General features: G+C 48.0%; 1 protein-coding gene across 4 annotated transcripts in view; it reads right to left on the bottom strand.

The window, feature by feature from the left end:
• FCHO1 (FCH and mu domain containing endocytic adaptor 1) overlaps positions 1 to 23,322 on the bottom strand; it is a 1,111,213-nt gene that overhangs the window by 266,845 nt on the left and 821,046 nt on the right. For all 4 annotated transcript variants that reach the window (XM_069648666.1, XM_069648689.1, XM_069648674.1 and 1 more), the window contains exon 17: positions 18,194 to 18,256. In XM_069648666.1, the coding sequence (XP_069504767.1) occupies positions 18,194 to 18,256 (63 nt within the window). The remainder of the gene's footprint in view (positions 1 to 18,193; positions 18,257 to 23,322) is intronic.

The following is a 23,322-nucleotide window of genomic DNA, read 5'->3' as shown; positions in this document are numbered from 1 at the left end:
GGAATCTTGAGTTGTACACTGTGGCCCATCAACTTGTATTGAAGGCATTCTGCAAAAAGACACCAGAGGAATGATTAACAAATCACCTCTCTAATGTGCTTTCTGATGGACGTTCCTCCTACGATTCCTCATCTACGATATCTATTTCCCGGCATGACCGCTCTTCAGAAGCTTTTCCCTCGCCAGAGGATGCAGCGAGGCTCCATGTCAGCTCTGCCAGAAACCCCTATGTGCCCTGCGATGGACAAGATGTTGGAGCCAATATATATTCTACCCTTTTTTTCCGAGCCCTCTGACGCAGATGGACCAAATAACGAAGGTGTACCAGGTACCCCAAGAGAGGAAGGAAGGGAAACTGATTAGGAATCCATGGGAGGGACGTCCATCAGAAAGAACATTACTGTGGGGTAAGTAATTTGTTCTTCTAATAGACTCCTTTCTTCTTACAGATTCCTCATCTATGATAGACAGTTTATGGTCAATGTTTCAAATCAAAAGATTCGAAAAACAAAAGCTTTGAAACAAAAGTTAGGAAAACAAAAGTCTCAACATACTATTTTTAACATGCAAAAGTGATTTCTTTCGAAACCAATCCGTCGACAATAGTCATGGATTGGTTTCAACTGAAATGCACTTTTACATGTTAAAAGTAGCATTTCAAAGCGGTTTTGTTTAGAACGTTGAAACGTTACATGGAGCTGTCCAGTCCTGTAATTTAAGCACTGGACAGCTCCATCTAACGTTTTAAGGTTTTAGTGTATATTGGGGGTTCCCCCTGATTTCCCCATCCCCCACGCCACCCTACCACCCCCACCCCCAACCCTAACCCAAATTTCGAAAGGCAAACTTTCAAATTTTGTTCTAATACATTGTCTTTCGAAAATTTTGTATTTAGAAAAAAAAGATTCAAAAGTTTGCTTTTCGAAACTTTGTATTCGGAAAAATGACTGGACACCTGATAGACTGACAAAAGAGTAAAACGACCTAGAGGAGGGCGGGTAACAAGGACACCACCTAAACCAGAAAACTCCTGACCAGGCATAGAATCCAAACACTAATGCTTAGCAAATGTGTGCAAGGAAGCCAATTTAGCAGCTTAGCAAATATCCAGAACAGGCACTCCACGTTGCAGAACCGAGATGGTGGCCAACGCTCTGGTGAATGGAGCTCTGAGATCTTCAAGGACCTATTTGCTTGCCTGATCATTGCATTCTGAGATGCAGAGAATGATCCATCGCAACAGGGTCTGTTTAGTAACAGCCCTGCCTGCCAGGGCACCCGTGTAACCAATGAAAAGTTGGACATAGGTCATGTGTTCCCTTGTCCCATAGCTGTAGAACCTGAGGGCCTGCACCGGATACAGCAGATGAAAACGCTCTGGTTCGGAAGATTGAGGCAGAAAAAAGAAGACTGGTAGATAGATCTTTTGTGAGAGATGGAAATCAGAGACCACCTTCAGAAGGATGGAGGGTCTACTCTCAATGTCGCCTTCTCTGTGGAGAAAACCAAGTAGGGAGGATTAACATACGGAGCCTGGAACGCACTCACAAGTCTAGCAGAAGTGATGGCAACCATGAAAATCATCTCAAGTGTAAGCAGTCTTCAAGAACAAGGAAGGGGCACAAACGACATACACATTAAAAAAGTCAACACTAAATATAAATCCCACGCAAGAATAAACTGGCATGGGGGAACCTATTGGAAAGACCCCATAGGAATGGAATGACCGTGGGGATCATGAAAAATTAGACCTGCTCGGTGGACCTCTTGAAGACTGAAATGGCAGCAAGATCAGCCTTAACTGTACCAATCTGTGGGCCCATCCAGGTCAAAGACAAAAGGAATTCCACCATACAGAAGTGGAGCAATTAAAAAGGGTCCAGAACCCTCTTCCAGCACCAAGCTGGCAACTTCCACCACCAGCAGGCATAAATGGACTTGGTGGCGGGTCTTCTATCAGAAAACATCATGTCCAGAATGTCCCCCGAAAACACCCACTCCCTATACCTTAGCATTTCAGCAGGTTCAGGCTGCAGAGGTTCATTGCAGGACCATGCCCTAAGAGTGGGCGAGGAGGTCAGTTCTATGCGGAAGACACCAGGGAGGGCAGTGGCTATATCCAACAACTCCGGGTACCACGTTCTCTGGGCCCATTCCAAAGCTATCAAGATCATTGTGAACCTGAACCAGACACAGTATCCTGAGAACCTGTGGAATGACCGGACCATTGAGAATGCATAGAGCAGGTCAAAGCTCCCCGACAAGGAAATTCTCTGGAGAAGGACCCTCTGCACTTACTGTTAACAATATAAGCAAACCGGTACAGCTGGGGAGATCCACAGAGGGAGGACATCTCCTCCAGAACTTCCTAGCAGAGCTCTCACTCATGGGAGGGTAATGATTGTCTGATCAGTGCATCCACCAGCACATTCTCCTTGCAAGTCAGGTGGGTGCAGTGAGACACGCTGTTCTCCAGAGCCCAGAGTTGAATTAATGCATGGTGTGGAGGCTCAGAAGGAGAACACAGAATGAGACATTCCACTGTTATATGTTTATTAAAGAAAATAATGCCAATTTTTCCCTATACTATGAGGCGTCCCTACTAGCTAAGGTGCTTGTCAGTGAATGTCTTGAAACTAACTGTACACAGTCAGTGGTCAAAGTGGGAAGGAGCGGTGCTCCTCTACTTCTTTTAATTACGTTTTACAGTTCCTATACTTTTATTTTTAAAAAGAAACTATTCTGGAATGGTTTTGTTTTCAAATAAAAATGTAGGAAAAAGTTGAAACTTTAACTTTCATTTAATGAGCGTTCCCCTAAATAGCAGGAGCATGTGTTTTGTGCTTGTATTGTGCGTGGGAGGGTGCGTAGCGATGGGGTTTGTGGGGAGAGATGCAGGCCAGTAGGGAACATAGTTCCACTACTTCTTATGGTACACTTCGACCACTGTTCACAGTCCAAAACTAACCCAGTCTGACCCTACCACTATCTTACTAACTTAAAGTCAGGAGAATGTCTCCCTTGTCGTAGGGTTTTTGGTTTCTCACCAAGCTATGTCCAATAGGGGATCATTAGATAGTCTCTGATGACTGCTTTGATCACTTCGTATTAATTACTCACTGCTTTATTGGGCTCGCTTTTTTTCCTTTACAAAGAGTTATTCTTTTTGCTTCCCATGGGCAACTTATCCAACCAGTATCTTTACCTTCTGTAATATTTCTTGCCTTTCTGAACACATCACGATATTTGGTTTCTTCCTCTAATGTATTTACAATTTCCCCCTTATTCTCTGGCTTCTTTTATAAAACTTGGCTTTCTACTTTGAGTAGGCTTTCTTTGATATGAATTTGGTCACCCTTAGAATACTTGTCATTCACTCCTCTTTGTGTTAAAATATCTTGAGTATGAGCATTCCAATAGTGATTCTCATTCACTCTCTCAACCGTATTCCTTTCCGCTCTTGGGGATAACGTCACTAGGGTTTCCAGTCGTTGAGGACATTCGCTCTCCCGCCAACTTTGTCTCTCGTGTCCTTTCACCAGCTTCACTTCATTCTTGTTGTCTCAGATGGCCGTTCAGTATTTTGTATACCTACTATTTTCTTGTCTGTCATTGCAGAATGGTTTCCTTATTTTTGTGAGGACCCTCGGTCCACCATGAACTTTCCCATGGTCACATCACCATTCTCCATCTCTTTCTCTCCGATATGGGACACCATGTGACCGGCTCTGCTTCTTCTGGTCGCCTTCTTACTATTGCAGGATGCTGTGCATCTTGCTTCTCCTTTGAGTTAGCATTCAAGCCTTTTTGTAATTTGCGGGCTCTCTCCTCGTGTCTCGGGGCTCCTCCCCTTACAGTACGTACTTACGTAGACGTGAGGCTTCCCCTGTGTAAGTCCTCTTCATCATCCCAATGGAATGGAATTTAAAGGGAGATCTTCCATTTCCTGTTTGCAATTACACTCACTGGTTTTCTCTTCGTACACATTTTCACCATAAAGGTTTGAAGAGGCTATTTTGTAATCGTTTCTATGGGGTTCCTCACAGTAACAGGAGTCCTGGTCCCCAAAGAGGGAGTCGCTCCAGGTGAGGTCCCACTTCCTTCTACCCCTAGGTCTATACACTAGGGAGGGTATTGTAGAGCTGGCTCACCTCCCTAGCCTCACAGGGGCGGCTCCCTCTTGGGGAGAAGGGACGAATTCCTGCAATTCATCACAATGGCTACAGTACTGTCCATCAGAACCAGTACCGTCTTGCCCTTCACAGAGAAGAGGAAAGCTGGAACTTTTCATTGGAGGAGCGTAAATATTTCCCACAAATATGCTTGAGTGACTGAGCATATCCAGGGAGCCCTAGCCAACCAGAGAAAAAATTATTAAAATGGAGCATTTCTTAAGCACAATTTCTGTAGAAAATTGGGTAAAAAGTTAAATAATTTACAATGGGTTTGTAGGGTAACAAAACAAATAATTGATATGCCAGGTCACCAACAGTGCACAGGAGCTTTTTAGTGATGTCTGCACCCCTAATAGATGCCAGTGTTCCTTCAGCGTAAGAACACAATTACTTACTGGCTCTGCCCAATGCCAGTAACTAAGACAACAAGTCCATGGTGGCACAAGTACACCCATGTGGCCTTTACCCATAATACACTTCTGTTACTCTAAGAAAACACACCCAGGCTGGCCAGGCCAATTTATGCAAGTAGCCTTTGGCAATGTAAGTGGTCTAGTGGGCAGCTGCACACATCTCCTGTTGGTTTTGTCTTTAATACCAGTAATGTTCTGTAACAATACATGTCTAGGCTGGTTGTGTCCATATATTCAAGTATTCTAATGTATTATGGCTGTACCTGTAATTTCACTGCTAGGAATACATAGAATTATGGCTATACCAATATATTCATGTAGCCCTTAATGCCATGGGTGACAAACAGGTAACCGCTGTAGATCTTGTATCTTAATTGTAATCAACAAAGTTGTAACTTCTACCGGAGGTGTTCGGAGTACAGGGGAAAACTATGTACTGGAAAAAGTGCTTTTCTGTGTGGAGTTGCTTGAAGCATCATCTTCTGAAAAATGTTACGCCTCCAAGCCAAGCATTGTCTACTTTAAAATAATTAAGGACTCTTCCATGAGAGCACTGCCATTTCTAAGATCTCAACTCCCCTCTGAATGATGCTAAATATAGGCTGCATAAATGAGGACACCTGGCGGGGGTGAGGTTTTATTGTCACAGACCAAAATGACAGCACAGGCAGCAGAAGGCAAAATGGAGATTACAGCTTTGCAAGTCCTTTTATCACCAGGATGTATGGATTATTCCTAGGGTGAATAGATATATAGGTGTCCATAACCGGTAAGCACAGAAGGGAAGTAGGAGCGTAATAAAAAGTGAATTATTGCCTTATGCAGAGCGTGCAGTGCTGTGATCTGTGGAAGTTGAGCAAAAGAAGCAGCAACCAGGCTGCTGCCCCACTGGATCCTTAAACTAATATGATATAGCAGGTGGAGCTTTGTACGTTCTTTTGGTGAGAAACTAGCAGACTGCCAAATGCCCTCATTGGCCCTACCCATAAGTGACTGTAAAATATGTCCATGCTTTTAAAGTTTCATGTGCACACTCCTTGCACTCAAACAGAAATTGCCCACACACTAACATCAGTGCTGAAGTCGAGAGACCACGCTGGTGCACAGTGTCTGTCCACTTTTTTGAGAGGGGCAGTCAAAGAGCTGGTGGGACCAGACCTCATACACCCCACCGGCCTCCTAATTAAATGCTCAAGTATTTTACCGTAGAACCTCAAGAGCTCTGACCACACTACAAAACGAAATGCGCTTGTTGGATGTGCCCCTATCAAGCATTGTTCCTTGATTGCTCTCTCTAGTGACCACAGCGAAAGCTGACACTTCTTGAAGTTCAGGGAGAAGCCCAAGCTGTGCAATAGGCTGTACGTATATTATAGGTGTGCCAACGCTACATCTAGTGAGTGGGCTCCGGCAGGCAAGCGATCAGGTAGAGAAAGACATGAACAGCTTCCCTCCTGAGGAGAGCTACTACTACTGCCAGCAACTTGGTGAAAACCCTTTGTGCAGAAGAGTTGCCAAAAGGGAGGACATTGAACTGGAACTGACAGTTCCCCACTTTGATCCTCAGGTACTCCCTGTGCTCCTTGTGGATAACCACATGGAAGTAGGTATCCTGGAGATGCAGGGAAACTAGTCGGTTGTTCACGTCCAGGCCCTGGAGGGTCTATGCCAGAGTGACCACCCTGAACTTGTCCTTGCGCAAGTTCAGACCCGCAGATCCAGGATGGGTCTCAAACCTCAGTCCTTCGGCACCAGGGAGTATGTTGAGAACCAACCCCTGCATCGTTCTGAGCAGGGTACCATCTCTATGGCCCTTTTTGCCAGAAACGGATGCATTCTCTACTGAGGACCGACACCAGTGTGGCCCATTGTTACATCACAGACCCCTCCACTGCCTGATTGAAAGGCAGCAAAGTCTTCTTTTCAAGATCTCGTCCCAGATGTCAGTCTGGTCATATTGGGGGGGGGGGGGGGGGGGGGGGGACAGCCATAAGGAGTTGACCACCTTTGCCAGCTGGCCCTGGAAAGCTGCCGGTAACTTTCCTGGGGTGGAAGCAGGCATCATGTCAACCTCTGGTGAAGTGTCCAGGGCACCTGCCTCCCGCAAGTTGGCTGCCAGGTCCTTCAAGTTACCCTGTTCACCAAATAAACTCCTCTGGAGTGTCTCTGTTCCCTCAGGTGGAAGGATTCCAGCTCTAATGGGACTGGATCCACCCTCCTAATCATAAATGTTCTTTAACTTGGACATATATGCCCATCTTGGGAGAGGGAGGAACTGTTTCAAAGCGCTTCAAGGCAAGGGAGGGAAAAAGGGAAAAAACAATGACATTCTTACAGGCCATGAACAGTAAGGATGTGAAATTAACTATCGTACTCGGCCTGACGACATTTCAGATAGTGCAAGAGCTAAAACATAGATAAGGAAGGGAGGGGGAGAGTGGGAAGGAAATGGAAACAGACAGGCGACTACCGTACTAGGCCTGACGACATTTCTGGTAGAGCCGAAAAAAAAACAAGAGGTGAGGGAGAGGGGTGCAGAAAGGTAGGGGAGGAACAAAACAAGCGACTATCATATTAGGCCTGACGACATTTCAGATAGTGCTGGAGGGGGGTTGGGGAGGAAAAAAACCAGTAAGGGGAGGGAGGAGGAAACAGACGAGGTTGCTATCATACTAGGTCCAGGGACAATTCTGATAGAGTAAGTGCATAGGAAAAGGAAGAAGGGAAAGGAGGAGAGAACAGAGAGCAGTCAAAAGAGTGGAGAAGCAATAGGGGAGAGTGAATACAATTGCAGAAGTCAGTAGTAACACATAATGTTGCAAGCCAGGATACAAGATGAAGATGGGAACGGCATGATTCAGGGCCACCATGAGTACAAGATGCAAAAGAAGTTCAGCATGAGAGTTGAGAAAGGGTGATGCACCATGAATGACTGAATGAAGTCCATAAAAGTCAAATCCAGCATTGTCCACAAGACGGTGATGGTGAAAACAGAATGTATCAGGACAGACTCCTGCAGAAGTAGGCTTGAGTGGGGTGAGGGGGGAGCCGGGTAGAAGAATCAAGCAAAATAGGCAACACCTGTGTGCGAGAATGGGGGGGGCACAAGGGAACATCACGGGGGTACAAGAGGGAGTAACACATGTTGGTGCATGCCTACCTGCTGTCTGAGCAGGGGGTCGGGCCCTGGATCCTCCTGGTCCGAACAGGTCCAAACAGGAATTCCCCTTTTCTTCGTCTGCCCTTCGCTTAGGACGCCGGGCGAGAGACGCCCTTGATCTAATAGTTAGTAGCAGGAAGGAAGAGACAGGGCTAAGAAGGTGGGTGGTGCTTGCTAAGTGGTGAAAAAGAGCATCAAACAGGAAGGCACCAGGTGGGCGGGGCTTGCCAAGTGGTGAAAAAGGACCGGGACCATAAATCAGTGGGCTGACTTTGGGAGACCCCAGCGGTGTGTGACGGTTCGTCGCAATCTTGTCGCACCTCGCTACTGACTCCCTGCCGCAGACGAAGCAGTTGGCGCGAGGGCTGGAGTGGACTGTGCTGATGCCATGGCCGCTGGCGTCAGAGCTGCTGGTGCCTTGGCAAAGAGGTCTAGCATCCTAATTCAGAAAGCTTCCCATTCTTCTGTGCTAGAGGATTTGGTAGGAAAAGGTGCCTGCTGGCCTCTTCCTCACGAATAGTGATGCCATGTAGAAGCGCCAGGTGATCTGGACTTCTTGCAGTGCTTTTGCTTTTTGTCCTTTTGGACTGGAGGCCACTCCTCTGTGTCGCATTCTACCCCCAACAACCTTGTGGGGGTCCACTTAACATGCCACTCCTTGGGGAGGAAGGTTAATAGTTTCACTTCACACTCTCAAAACGCCTTCGGGTGCATCGATTGGCACGACGCACAGTTACTCGTTATTTGGCCTTCACTATCCATGGTAGCAAAGGCATATGCGGTGCGGGTCCAATACGGACATCTGACGCTCGCAACACACACAGGGACTGATACCCGAAGACCTCCTCAGATTCGGCATTGCGGCAACCTCGAGACATGTAGCAACAAATACGGTATGCAAATGAAGAGAAGAGTGGTGCGCATAGTAGCAAGCGGAGTGCACAGAAAAAAGGAACAGACGTCACATGATGCAGAGCTTCTATATGCACTGGCCACGACGTAATGTCCGGCGATAGGGGCGTAGAGGTGTCTGGTGGAGCCGCTCTGCGCGCCTCTGGACCTCTGACGGTGCAAAGGTTTGGCGCTCGGAGATAGATATCAGATGAGGAATCAGTGGAGGAAGGAATCCATTAAAATCCAGATTTACTGGTTAGCTGCAGTTCGTGAAACTGGTCACACGATGGCAGCAGAGAGCTAGCCGAGGGTCTCGTTTTACTAAACAACCGGTGCTTCAATGGTTTCAATTCCACATTGCATTGTTACGGTATCCAATGTACATTTACGAATTTAGGGTTTCTGCATCAAACGGAGGCCGGGAATTACAAGTTAACATATGGTAGGCGTTAAAGGAAAGTGAGTCATATATATTATATTGCTATTGGAATCAATAGGACTGCAATGATGAAAGACAGAAGGACCTCGAGGCAGGACAGTGGAATCTTGCAGGGCTCATTGAGGCTACCAGAAAGCAGGTGAATGAGTCAGACCACAACTTGCAGAAAGATCCTTGTGGAGACGGGGAGGCAAGCAATCCTGAAATTCCTGAGAGCAGCTTAATTATCTGGGAGAGTAGGATACATAAAACCCTCTCAATCAGAGCAAGGCCATCCTTTGGTGAGCCCATATGAAAGTGTGGATAAAGGGATGTATATTTCTCACATAACACCTTCTCTGGTGATGCTCCAGAATGCCTTTAAAAGATGAAGGCTTCTGGTGGTAAGATGAATCGAGCAGCCAGATGGGAATGTCTCATAAGGGCAGCACATTGGGGTGACTCACACTGGCGCAAGTGATTCCACATTTGGGATCGTCACTGAGGATCAGCCGTGTTAATAATTGGTGAAGCAAATTAGTAACGGAGGCCACTGCTGTGCCTTCTGTTTGAAAGGCTATTCTGGCCCTAAACAGTGGACTAGAAGGAAACCTTCCCCTTTAATCCAGGATTAAAGGGGATTTGAAGGATGGAAAAGAGTAGGAGGGAAGGTAGGAGAGCGGGAAAACATGGAAATGTGTTAGGAAAGAGTTTAAGATTGCACCTTTTGGGTGGCCCATGTTGTAGTTGCACTCCTGGGGGTATGCTGGGGCGCACCTAGAGCAGCCCATCCTTGGTGAGAATCCACGGCATGGATGCATCACTTTCAAGATTCACCGTTACCCAGAATGGATCTTTCTTTGGGGATTGAGATGGGATATGAGGGGACTCCTTTCTTTTAAGTTACAGATCACTGCCTTTTTTCTTTTTTACTTATGAGTGACTCTGGTGATGGCACAGTAGGATGTGAAACATTGGCATGTTTGCCGTTTTATAAACTTTTGGTGGTGACGGCTAACTGAAGTCGTATGTGAACCTTGTAATAAATATTGATCTATTTTTAATTGTGTCTAGCTCCTGAAGAAGGGGACTAATTCTCCAAAACGCGTAGAGCAACGTCTACAATTCGGCTTCGGCTGTACTTTGTTATTTCAGTTATCCAGCAAAATAAATACATGGTTGTTGATTTGCATCACAACGAACTGTGTTTTTCAAAAATAACGTGTATATTTGTTGACACAAACCTAACTAGCCAGTAATCTAGCATAAGGGTGTGCAGGGGACGGGATGGAATTTAGATTGGGCTCTTCTATACATTTATATGTACCACTTTGTGTCAGGTCGGTTATTCCTCCCCTGCACCCAAGCTTTGTTTGACTTTTTCAGACTAAATAGAATTGGAGTCAATTTAAATTGTTTTTGGTGCGCTCTATAACTGAGATTTACTGCATTCTTCATCTTCAGCCCAAGCCCAACCTGGTAGTTTTCAGTGGCAAGATGTCAATGACAGACCGGAACCGCCAAACCCAGCTGTCAGTTGTGAAAAGAAGAAACCGCTGCACCACCGAGCAGTTCTTTCCAATGATCTAGACTCACCCATGCTTGCACAGCCTAGAGGGGTGGTGAGTATTGCCGCTTGTGTGACTCTGCTGCCACATTTAGTTTAGTTCCACTGAGCGTAGTCTACCCTGCAGTTACCATTAGCTTTTTTTTTAAAAAAATGTTTTTTATTGAGCATTTTCTGGTTTTTATTGAGCATTTTCTTGATTATACTGTTAAACATTTCAAACATATATGACTAGAAACATCATAATTACAAATACTCTCTAACTTCAGCTCATTTTTTTTGTTAAACTAGAACTCGCCTTCCCGCCCTCCCTTGGGACCAAACGGGTGTCGAACGTCAGTATTTGAGGTGGTTGCAATCCCTTCGTAGAGGCCGGACCTCGCCATGCTCTGTTCCATTCATTTGTAGGCCTTGAGGAAGGGGGCCCAGTCCATTTCCCTACTCCGGGTGATTTCATGGAGCACACCAGTTATATTCTCCATTTCGTAGCACCTTTTTCCAGTATGCTTGGGATTTCGGGCAGGACCACCACATGTGCCAGTAGTCCGCCTTGGCGCTGCATCCGCTGCAGCACAGGGGGCTCGTTTGCTCAAACATCCTTGTGCATCCCCTCGAATACACGCACCCCGCTCGCGCCAGCGAAATCACGTGTAAAACTCCCCACACACCCCGGTAATACGCATACCCCGCTCGTGCCAGCAAAATCGTGTGTAAAGCTCCCCACACACCTCCGGAATACACGTACCCTGCTCGCGCCAGTGAAATCGCATGTACACCCCCAGAATACACGTACCCCACTTTCGCTAGCGAAATTGCGTGTAAAACTCCCCCTCCGAATACATGTACCCCGCTGCGTCAGGTAAAATTCATGGAAAAAGTCCCCCCTGTGATGTGGGCTGCCGGTGGGGCATGCCCAGGGGTGATGGGAGAGTCTTTTAGGGTCAAATTGCCACCTGTGCAGCAGCTTTGTTCCATGCAGTTTGTACCGAGCTGAAATTGAAGTTTTGTACGTTGATCTGCACATTTGGTACCACAGGAAGTCTGACATCATTGACCCAAAGTCCTTCTCCCATCTCTTTTTAAGGCCCTCCATTTTGTTTCCTCTCGCTTCAAGGATGGATGCGTAAAGCCACGAGACAAATCCCTGGGTAAGGAGGTATTCGCTCAGTATTTTTTCCATGGGGGTAAGTTCTCTTGAGTTTCTCCTTCCACTTTGGAGGCCATGAATGTCCCTTTTAGTTGCAGGAACTTAAACACTTCCAGGGGTCCGGTTTGCAAGCCGGACTCCAAGTCTGGGGTTGTTATGCATCCATTCGGTTTGATCATTTGTCCTAATCTTTCCAGCCCTGCTTCCTACCATCTCTGGTAGCGCTGGGGTTCAATGATGTAATTTCTAATCGGGGGCACCTATATACAACTCATGGAAGCTGGTCAAGTTGTTAGTCCTTTAATTTCTCCCTTGTTCCACCACAGCTGCAGGAGCGCTCCCATCGCAAAATGATTGATGACACTACTGGGAAGGACTACTTAGGAGCTCATAGCCATTCTCCTAGTGGCACCGGCCTCAGTAAATGGTTTTCGATGGCCACCCACTGCTTTTGCTTATTGGTAGTATGTGTAGATGTCCAGGAGTTCCGTTCCTCCTTCCTCCATTGGTTGGGTTAGAGCGCAATAAGCTATACGCTGCTTTTTCCCCTGCCACAAAAATGTGAGCATCATTGCGTTCACGTCCGCAAAGTGAGCTTGTGGGATGCTGATCGAGAGCATCTGATACTGGTAGAGGATTTTGGGGAGCACTACCATTTTTATGGCGTTCAATCGGCCCAGCGGAGATATTGGTAGCTTGGCCCATCTTCTCAGGTCAGTGGCTATTTCTGTTAGTGGTGGGGAGAGGTTTGCCTCGTATAGCTTCTCTGCTACTTTTGGGACGTTGATTCCTAGGTATCTGAAGCTTGTGTGTCCTTGGTATTCCCCCTGTAGTTGTGTTAATCAAATCTGGGTTGTCAGGAGCTTTGTATGGGAAGAGCAGGATTTATCCGCATTAACTTTGAGCCCTACCCAGCTGCCAAATTCTTGTATTGTCTGCAGCACCTTTGGAATGGCGGTCTGAGAGTCCGTTGGATACAGGAGAATGTCATCAGCAAACATTGCTAGCTTGTATTCTGTTTTGCCCACCCTAATCCCTTTAATAGTGTTATCGTTTCTAATAATATTGCCTAATGACTCAATTGATAGGGCATATAGGAGCGGCGACAGAGGACATCCCTGCCTGGTTCCCCTGGACATCACAATCTCCCCAGAAAGGTTGTTCTTCACCACCACTCTTCCCTTCGGAGTTCTGTAAAGGGCCTGTATCCCACATATGAATCGCTCACCAAAGCCCATGTTCTTCAGCATAGCCCACAGGAAACCACACTCCACCCTGTCAAAGGCCTTCTCTGAGTCCATACTGAGAAGTGCATGGTTCCCATCCAGACCCCTGGTGTGCTCCATAACGTCCAGGTTTTTTCGCATGGCGTCTGCCTTTTATGAAGCCTACATGATCCGGGAGGATCAGGCGGGGCATCTCCTAATGCATGTGGTGCGCACTCTTGTATACACTTTAGCGTCCGTTTTCATCAGCGAGATCAGTCGATATGATTTGCAAAATGCAGGGTCGTTTCCTACCTTGGGTATTACTACTAGGTGTGCTGCTGAGAACGACGGGCGAGCCTGGCCGGACTCTCGTATATGATTAAATATGGTCGGGTAGGCGGGGTGATAACATTTCCGTAAAATGTTTGTAGAATCCCATGCCGTAGCCATCCTCTCCAGGGGCCCCTCCCAGGGAGAGTCTCACTATGGCCCTGGTGTTATGGCGGAATCTAGGAGGGTCGGTTCTGCGTCTTTAAGGTGTGTTAAACCTGCCCTCTCGATGTAGTCTCCCATCTCTTTTTCAGCCCGATTTCCCTCCGAAGTGTAGAGGATTTTATAGTAGTTGGCAAATTGGTCAACTATTTCCGCTGCGGATCGTGCCCACCCCCCCTCCATTTTAACTCCTTCGACCCATCTTTATGCTCTTTGCGCCCGCAGTCTAGTGGCTAGCATTTTGTCCGCCATACCCCCCTTTTCATATAATATTTGCTTTAAAAACATTCGTTTTCTTATTGTATCTCCCTTCCCATGTGATTTAAGTTCTTCCCTCTTCTCTTTGAGGGTTGCTAGGTGCTCTTTGCGATATGATCCTTGGGCGTGTAACCTCCTCTCGAGCTTTGTGATTTCATCTTAGTTTCTCCTCCTGCAGCTTCCTCCCCCTTTCACGCTTTGCCCCTTCCCTCATCAGGTGACCCCTCCATACTGCCTTCCCAGCCTCCCACACTGTATTAAAGTCCACTTCCTTATTGGTATTTATTTGGAAGTATTCTTCTATTGCTGTTCTTAGTTCTTGTGCATAGAGTTTATCCTTCCACAGGGAATCATTGCACCGCCACCTAGAGTCTTGGCAGTTAAGCCCTTCCATTTCTAGCTTTGCCGTGATCATGTCGTGGTCAGACCAGCCTATGGGGAGACTCGCGCTACCCTGAATCCTAAGTCTGATTTTTTTGTTGACCAACATGTAGTCAATTCTGGTGAATGTCTCGTGAACTTCTGATGTAAAAGTGTAGCCGCTTTTGCCTGGATTAGAGTCTCCAGACATCCACCAGGCCCTCCCTGTTAACTGTGGTTGTGAACCTACCGATTTCCTCCCTGGGGCAGCTTTTGGTCGTAACCCGTGTTTGTTGCCTGTCTATTTGTGGGTCGGCCCAGGTGTTAAAATCCCCCCCTATCACGATCAACCCTCTACCGTTTTCCATTATGGAGGACACGGCTGCCTCGTTGAATGGCCCTTGACCTTGATTGGGTGCATACACCCCCGCAAAGGTGATATGGATGGTTTCCTATTCCCCTCGTACCACAAGGAGCCTACCGTCCATTGATGCCTCCACTACATGATTGCCCAGCCTGATCGCTTGCTTAGAATGAGGCCCACTCCCCCTTTTTTCTGTTCCCGTGAGGCCCAAAATGTTTGCCCAACACCCCTCCCCCTCAGTGGTCTCGCCTCCCGATTTGTGTCTGTTCTCCTGTATGGAGAGGACATCCAGGGCTGCTCTATCAAATTCTCTTGTTATCAGGGATCTCTTGGTGGGGGAATTCAGCTCTTTAACATTCAGCATGCCCACCCTTAGCACTGATCTACCGGGTCCTTCCATGGAAGGCCCTGTCAAATCTATGCTGGGTCCCATTTCCCTGGTCTGTGCCCTCTCCTTTTTCCCCTTGGCATTAGATGCTTCAATTTCCTTCCTCATCACCACCCTGCTGACTTTGCGCAACTGTTTGTCTCCCTCTCCCCCCCCCCAACTTTAAACTCAACTAAACATATTAATTGAACATATTAACATCGTCGATGGCCCAAGTCCTTTGGATTGAGACGCACTCTTGAAACTGAGGGCCACCAGGGTTGAAACTCTTCCCTCTTTGGGGATTTCTTCAGATAATCCTAGTTTCTTTTCCTACTGTTGTGTGTATGGCATAGCTTAGTTACATATGTTTGTGGGTGCTAGTGTCTAGTGCCCAGCATGATCCCCGCCCCCATACCTTTTCACAGAGGCATTGTTGGCGATGCTGGGTTTGGCTTGAAGTATTTTCTCCCCATCTTGCCCCTCCTCCGTCTATGCGGCAGATCTTCCTTGTCCTGTGGTCGAGGGGATTGGGCTCTATGGGGGCCGGAGGGGCCTCTGGCAGTACTTTGTTCCACCAAGCTTTTAAGGACTTGTTTTGCTTCATCAGGTGTAGTTATCCTGTAATCCTCTCAATTAACTTTGAAGGTCAGGTCAAACGGGTAGTACCATCTATATCGGACTGCTTGCAGGAACTGGATGTCCTGCTTCTGCCTTGCCCTGGTGAGGATTTCCGTTTTCTCCTTGTAGCGGAGAAACCTAACCACAACTGAGCAGGGTCCTCCTCCAAGGCTCCCCACCCCCATGTGGGCTCTCTCAATTTGAACTATTTTGCCACCATCGTCCTCAAATAAGTGATTTATTATGTCCTGGACCTTCCTCTCGACTTGCTGCGGGGTTTCGCGCTCCTCCTCCTCCAGCCCAAGTATTTGTAGGTTTGACCTCCTCTCCCTATTGTCCATGTCATCCATTTTGAGAGTTGGTTCTTCTTCACGTATTTCTATGTCTGTCATCCTGGCATTTAACTTCATTTCTACTAGGTCTGTATTGGTCTGGTTATGCTCCAGGTTTTCTACTTTTCTTTCCCTCGTATTTCCGAGATGGACAACTGAATGATCCCAGTAATATTTTCTTTAATAGATGCTGTGCTCCTTGTGCCAGCACCTCTCAGGGGGATCTCCAGAACACGTTGGTCAGGTCTTATATATTGCTGTAGTCCGTCAATGCTCCAATCAGGGCAGGGTCTAGGTCCGCGTTTTTCCTCTCCTGGAGTAGTTATCCTGGTAGTGCAGGGAGGGTCCCTTGCTGATTTTTCCCCCCCGGTTTTCCAGGATTACCCCTTCCTGGGGATTCGATTTGGCAGGCCCAGTTGAGTGCAGGAGTATCCAGCTGTGTAGGTGGTATCCTTCGAGGATGTTTCCCAAGGAGTCTTTCTCAGTTCTGGAGGGACTTATTTCCCAGGGAGGTGGAGGGCAGCCCACTTTGACTTTTTGAAATTTTCTGTGGCACTGGACTTTGAGGGGTATCTTGTCGGGCGCTCCGGGTACGTGAAGGAGGCCGCTGTTGCTGGGCTCTCTGTTCCTTCCCTTAGTTCGTGGGGACCCTTTGCTGGTTTGCGCGCAGCCCGACCTCTGTTTCGACAGCTATGTACTGCCGTCGGTGACCCGCTGCGGTGGTCCTTCGCCGATCTCAGGCGTCTCTACTCTTTCTCCCCTGTGTCTCCATTTGCAGCGTATTTACTCTGTTCGGCGGGTTTGTTCCCCCCGGGGACCTACCCACACCTGTGGGCTTATGTCCTGTTCGAGGCTCCCACCTGTGCTGGCCGGGCTGTCAAAGCCCCTGGCCTCCGGGTGCTCCAAATCGCACCGGGGATTTGCAGGCACGCTGCCGGGGTCAGGGGGAGAGTCCAGTGAGGTGAGTTCTATTGTCAGCCGTGTTTGCATAATGCTGCGTTCCGCTTTGATCAGCTCAGCATTTCGTTCCGTGCGGCCGCCATGTTCAGAGCTCCATGGGGGGATTGGCGCCTCTGTATTCACTCGGTTTTCTTCTCATTAACACCAATTTTCTAAACAGCTTCACATCACTTGGGTTTCAGCACCCCAATATTGTTCTTCCTTGCATTATTCATTATTTGGATTGGCTCTTTATCTCATGTTTTCCCTCGGGGAGAAGAGCCAAGCTTCAGGCAGTCATTGCTTTCTGCGCCCCTTAGTGGTCTCCACCACCATTAGCTTACTTTTGATGGTTAAACCTGTGAACAGGAATCAGATCTGGGGTCCTCCTAAACATTCAGGATTGGTAGCTGCCCCTTCCCTACAAACGAAACCTATAACCATATTACTTGAAGTGTAAACTACAACACTACCAATCCTGCCGAGCCATGCTGTATCCAACGATAGAACTTGAACTGTCGAAACATCCAAAGTATCCAAAACATGGTGGCTTACCTAAAACTTTGTATAACACTTGCTTCAAGTTTATGGTTGACTCATTAAGTTGAGTAACATTGGGCCTCTTTACGAGTTTGGTAGTAATTCGGCTGATTCCATACTATTATCATTCCCGCCAATTGGTCCCGTGGATTTACATCAGGACTACAATTGGTGGTAGGGTGGTACTAATCCCCATTTTTAGAGTCCATAGGGATGTTTGCACAATTGCCAGTCACAGTAATTCAGCTGATTTTTGGCTGTAAATTGGAGGATTTACTACCAGCTTTTTGCTGGAGGTAAATCCTCCACTTTACCACCAAACCCTTAATTCTGCGATGCAGTAATGTGATGGTAATCCGGTTGTAAAAGAAAAACCACAATTTGTACCCACACTGTCGTACTTGTAAAGTGGTCCATTGTACTGTTGCCTTAGTATTTGAAAAGGCTTGTGAAATGAGTGCAATATGTTTGTTCACTCCACTTTGCACAAAACGGTATATTGTCTTTAATTGTATTATTCTAAATACATACGTTTTCTTAAAACATTTATTTTCATAGCCACATGCACACAATGTAATTGCTTACTCTCTTGTGTAAATCAATTGAACTTTAGCCACGCTATTGATCTGGGTCCAAGTCTTACTGCTCAGTTACACTACTGTGAGCAGTCTTCCGTTAACGCTTGCAGGTCTACTCAAATTTGCCTCCCAGAACTCCACAGAGGTTCTGAAAACCTAACTCATGTGCCTTCAAATAAATGGGAAAGCATTGATCAAATCCTTAAATGGGGTACACCATGCTAATTCAATATTGTTTCTCTACTTTGGTAGCAATGTAATTTGGCCCAACCTTGAAGTGAGCATCATTGTGAAGCTGCCACAGAGGCGGCCCATACTATTCATCCGACAACCAATCACCAACCCACAGACACCACGTACCCGTCACAGAAAAGGCCTCAGGATCTGCATCAATGGAAGCAGGATTCAGCACTGCAGTGTGCCCTAGTAAAGACAAAATAAAGTGCATATAAATCCTCCGATATGGCCAGTCCCCAAGCAGCATGAATGACGGACGAATCCTGGAACACTAGATTATTGCTATGACCTGTAACACATTTATTAAACAAACAGAAAAAGCCCTACCATTCATTAGCGCTATGGTACTTCGAGCATTTACAGAAAATCACAACATGAAGGCAGGACTTGCTTCTTCTCTGGCCCATCATATTTAGTAGTTCAAGGGTAAGGGCACTGTACGCATAAAGTTAGACTCTCCAAGAAAGCAAACCATCCAAATACAAAATTCAATGCCTGAGTTCACACTAGGGCTAAAGAGACATTTATCTCAACTTTGAGAACACGGTTTGAAAACGTCATATAGACTAAACATGTTAAGTGTAAAGTGCTGCTGTTCAAGGTCCAGATTAAACAAACAAAAACAAAAAAAACTACATTACAGAAATAGTCAATATTTTAATATTTTAGGAGGAATGTGCTCTTAGGTGATATGGATAAAGTTAATGCTGCTGACATTGGAAGCAGGAAGCGTAGGTACAAATCAAATGCTTGCCCATATGGCAAAAAAAAGGTAAAAGACAACTGCTCTGGCTGCTGCATACTGAAAAGCTGTATTGTATTGAAGCTGAAACTCCACAGGGAAAGTGGCGTTTTGGGTAAAGAGTGTCGATATAAGCAAAAAGTGTGTTTGGAAAAACAGGAGTCCATGCCACCAGTCTCAAACAATCCCCTTCATCTTACAATGGCTAAGAGGTTTGGGCATGTCAATTAAAAACACAGAGGCACCACTTGTAGAACAGGCAGTAGCGATAAACCCATACAAAAATAGACGGACCAGTCATATTGAGATGCCAATTGAGAACGTTTTAAGCTCATCTGTTCCAAGGTAAAAAATAAGAGCACATAAAAGCGAAGGGACCAGACTGCATATCCACTAAGGCTGTGCAAACCACTATCAGAAAAAGACCTTGAGAGGAGGGTTCCAAGACATTAGGGGGGTAATTAATAGAATTTGGCGCAGAAGCAGCACACGCGTCTGGTGCAGAGAGGGAGCGTGCGCCAGTCGTGTGCGCTAAACAGCATTCTAGCGCACCACGTATTCATGGATTTCCTAAGCCATTTTCAGCCGTGGCACAGCAAACATCCTGCAGCACCAGTTACGCCCCCAAGAACGCCCCTTGCGCAAGGAAAAGCCATCCAAATCCCCAATACGGCGCAAAGGACCACGCTAACCCTGGACAAGCTAACAGACCCGCTACACTGTAATCGCGTGAAAAACTACGCGACCTTGCTCACTGAGGCCAAAATGCGTGAAAATGTACTCGCGCACCCCCTTGAATATGGGTACTCCACTTGCGGCAGCGAAATCGCTTGTAAAACTCCCTGTGCACCCCCGCAACACGTGTATCCCGCTCGCACCAGCAAAATCGCGTGTAAATGTACCTGCGCACCCCTCATAAACGCGCACCCCGCTTGCGCCAGCCAAATCACGTGTAAAACTCCCCACACACCCCGGCATACCCCGCTCGTGCCAGCAAAATCGTGTGTAAAGCTCCCCACACCCCTCCGGAATACATGTATCCTGCTCGAGCCAGTGAAATCGCATGTAAAACTTCCTGTGCACCCCCAGAATACACGTACCCCACTTTCACTAGCGAAATCGCGTGTAAAACTCCCTCTCCGAATACATGTACCCCACTGCGTCAGGTAAAATGCATGTCCCCTCTGTGATGTGGGCTGCCGGTGGGGCATGCCCAGGGGTGATGGGCTGCCTGCGGGCATGGGGAGGGTGGATGGGCTGCCTGCGGGGCATGGGGAAGGTGGATGGGCTGCCTGTGGGGCATGTCCTGGGGGTGGATGGGCTGCCTACGGGCATGAGGAGGGTGGATGGGCTGCCTACGGAGCATGGGGAGGGTGGATGGTCTGCCTGCGGGGCATGGGGAGGGTGGATGGGCTGCTTGTGCATATGCCGGGGGTGCGCGTGGACTTTCACACGCGATTTGGCAGTGTGTGCCCTCCTGGGTGTGCCCTCCCTCCCCATTCCCCGCAGGCGGCCCATCACCCCAGATCATGTCCCACAGGCAGGCCACATGGCACCATTCACCCGGGAGCCCCAACACATGTCCCCCACCCACCCCCATTGACAGGCACCTGCCAGCGGACCCCGACTCATGTTCCCCCACGCTCCCCATTGACGTGCACCTGCCAGCATGTCCCGACACATGGCCCACCAAACAACATGTCCCAAAAAAACAGACCCATGGCCCTAATGCCAACCCAAATCCCTCTTGCCCTCCAGAACAAACATGCAACCATCCACTGCACCCACTCCCAAATTACCCATGCCATGACAGTCTTAAAAGAACCACTATGCCCATGCATAAATGCACAACGGAGCCACAGAGTGGCAACACATGACTTAGGCAATGGTCATTAAGACATGCACAAAAACAATGACCGTACACAACACCAATCTTGAAGTTTGAAAAAATGTATTAAAAACAATGAAATAACATGAAGAAAATCAAACTTGGAAAGTAATAAGCAATGACAGACATTACCAAAAAAACCAGAAAATCAAATGAAAACCAAAAATCCATGGCATGAAAAAAGAAAAGTGGTCCATCGACAATGTCAACATGAACAAAAATAATTAAAAAAAGAAAACCATTGATCCATGGAGAATGTTATAAAAGAAAGTATGTACAAGTCTACAACTTATACAATCCAAGTTCAAAGGGTCCATGATCCCAAAAACAAATGAAACCTACCAAAATGTCCTATGAATAAAAAACTATATACATGAAGTGGAGCAAAGACCATTAACTCAAAAAAAAAGAAAAAACTAAGGAAACCTAACACTTAAGAACTATGTACAAAGGCAGCGGGCAAGTCCCACGGCGCACTTGTTGATTTTCCGGGCCAGGGCATGATCGAACTCCACATCGATGTCCTGGAGGCGGGCCTCTTCCCTGGCCTTGAAGTCTTGCAGGGATGCAGTCATGGTGTCCTCCAACTCCCTGCGAGTTGCCTTGAGGCACTCAGCCCGCCTCAATGCCCTGCGCATGGAGTTCTCCTCCCTGACCATAGTGAGTCGTGCCTCCTCCGCCCGCCGCTGCTCCGCATCTATCTGCTGGCCCAACCACTGCCACACAGAAGACACTCCCAATCCAGGGTCCTCCTGCCCTCTGGCCGATTTCCTACCCCTGTGATGTTGAAGGCCCGAGCCATCATTGCTCCCACCCTGAGCCTGCTGCTGCCGTGCTTATGCCCTGCTTGTCGATGCCTGCACATCCTCCTCTTGCTGGGGTCCAGTTGTTGGGGTGGCCACCCCTGCTGGACCTCCGACTCCCTACTGTGGCAGGGATGTGTCCTCCACCAGCCTGGCCGTTGGGTCAGGGGCATCTCCACAGGGTGCCCAGGTGATACTTGGGCAGGAAGATGGCACGGAGGACGACTGGCGCATAGGGGGTTCAGTTGAGGAGGGGGGGGGGGGGGTCGCTAGAAGATCCAGCACACGGAGGAACCCAGCGCCGCTGACCCGTCCTAGTAGGCTGACACAGTCAATGAGGTATTTGAAATGACGTGCATTGTCCACACGAGAACTCTGCACGTCATCCCGAATACCACGCTGACGTATCGCCACCCCAGCTAGGACAGGCTCAATCCGGTCATGGATTGCCACATCCGCAGGGAGAGGAAGGCCAGTTCTTGTTTGTGCATCCCCCTCCCTGAAGATGGGTCTAGACGAAAGCATCCCTGCTGGTGCGTGATGATGCAGTCACAGGATCGGGGACAGGATTACACAGAGGCGCCTCCGCGGCGGCCTGTGCTGCCTCCTGTCCCTGCCCCTGGACTGCACCACTAGCACCAGGCCCTGTGCATGGGCCTTCCACGACCTCCTCCTCTACCAAACCCCCCACCAACCTGGATGACTCTGTGCCATCTTCCTCCATAGGCCCCTGTGGGGGCCCAGCTGCCCCTACTGCTGCCGAGGAGTCCACCTCCAACCTCCGCCTCTTGGACCTTCCCTTGGCAGCTGCAGCCATGGACACGGCACCAGACTCCTCACTCCCGGAAGAGATGACAACGTGGGAGGAGAGCTGGGCCTTGCGTCTCCGGCTGGTGGTGGGATCCCTGCCTCTGTGCTCCACAGCACCGGGTCCGCCCTCTTCATCAGTCGACGCTGCAGACAGTGAGAGACAGAACACAAGCATCAGGGCTGTGTACAATGGTCGGATACACACATGACAGTTGCACATGAGTGGCATTGTTAAACTTCACAAATGGCATCACACTCCCCAACACACATCATTTGAACCCACACACATGCACAAATTGACAGGAATCGTGCAGCAGGCAGCAGCATCCATACACACAAACCAGCATGAACACCTGAAGGTTGACATGTCGTCACAAGCAACATGGGGAGTGCCGAACACATGCACACACGCCAACAGACAGACATGCATCTGTTCATCTCCACTACCTGTCACAGTGCAATCATCAGCATCTATGTCACATCTGCCATTCGGGTTCCAACATGTCCGTGTCACATGCATCCATGTTGTATCACTGTTGCACACATGCAACCCATCACGCTCACGTATGCCGTGCACATCCATGAAGGTGGAACCAGCATCCATGTGTCACATCCCAACCATGCCCTAGTACATACACAGAAATACCAACATGTGTGCATCTCCACATGCAGTTGTGCATCATGATTTGGAACACATACACCATCGATGTGCATCACTCATGAAAGGACACACATGCAGCATGGTCATGTCCCTGCACATACACATCCATACCTGGACCTTTTCAGACATATGTCCAAGCTTCACACTCCTGGCACACCTCAACATGCATTGCGTCCAACAAGTACACATGGACACTTACCGCTCGACTCCGGACCAGTCTCCCTCTCGAGGACCTGGCGGTGAAGCGCTGGGTTAATGTGTTCCAGGACCCTCATGTCGTCAGTGGTAAGGTGGACCCGGCACCTCACTGCATCCGCTGCTTCCAAGAGGCACAAACCTTCCTCAGGG

The sequence above is a fragment of the Ambystoma mexicanum genome, chromosome 1p, assembly GCF_040938575.1.
Source record: "Ambystoma mexicanum isolate Mex_15411 chromosome 1p, UKY_AmexF1_1, whole genome shotgun sequence".
NCBI lineage: Eukaryota > Metazoa > Chordata > Amphibia > Caudata > Ambystomatidae > Ambystoma > Ambystoma mexicanum.
The sequence above is the reverse complement of the archived record's forward strand: the minus strand, read 5'-3'. Positions and strand labels throughout refer to the sequence as shown.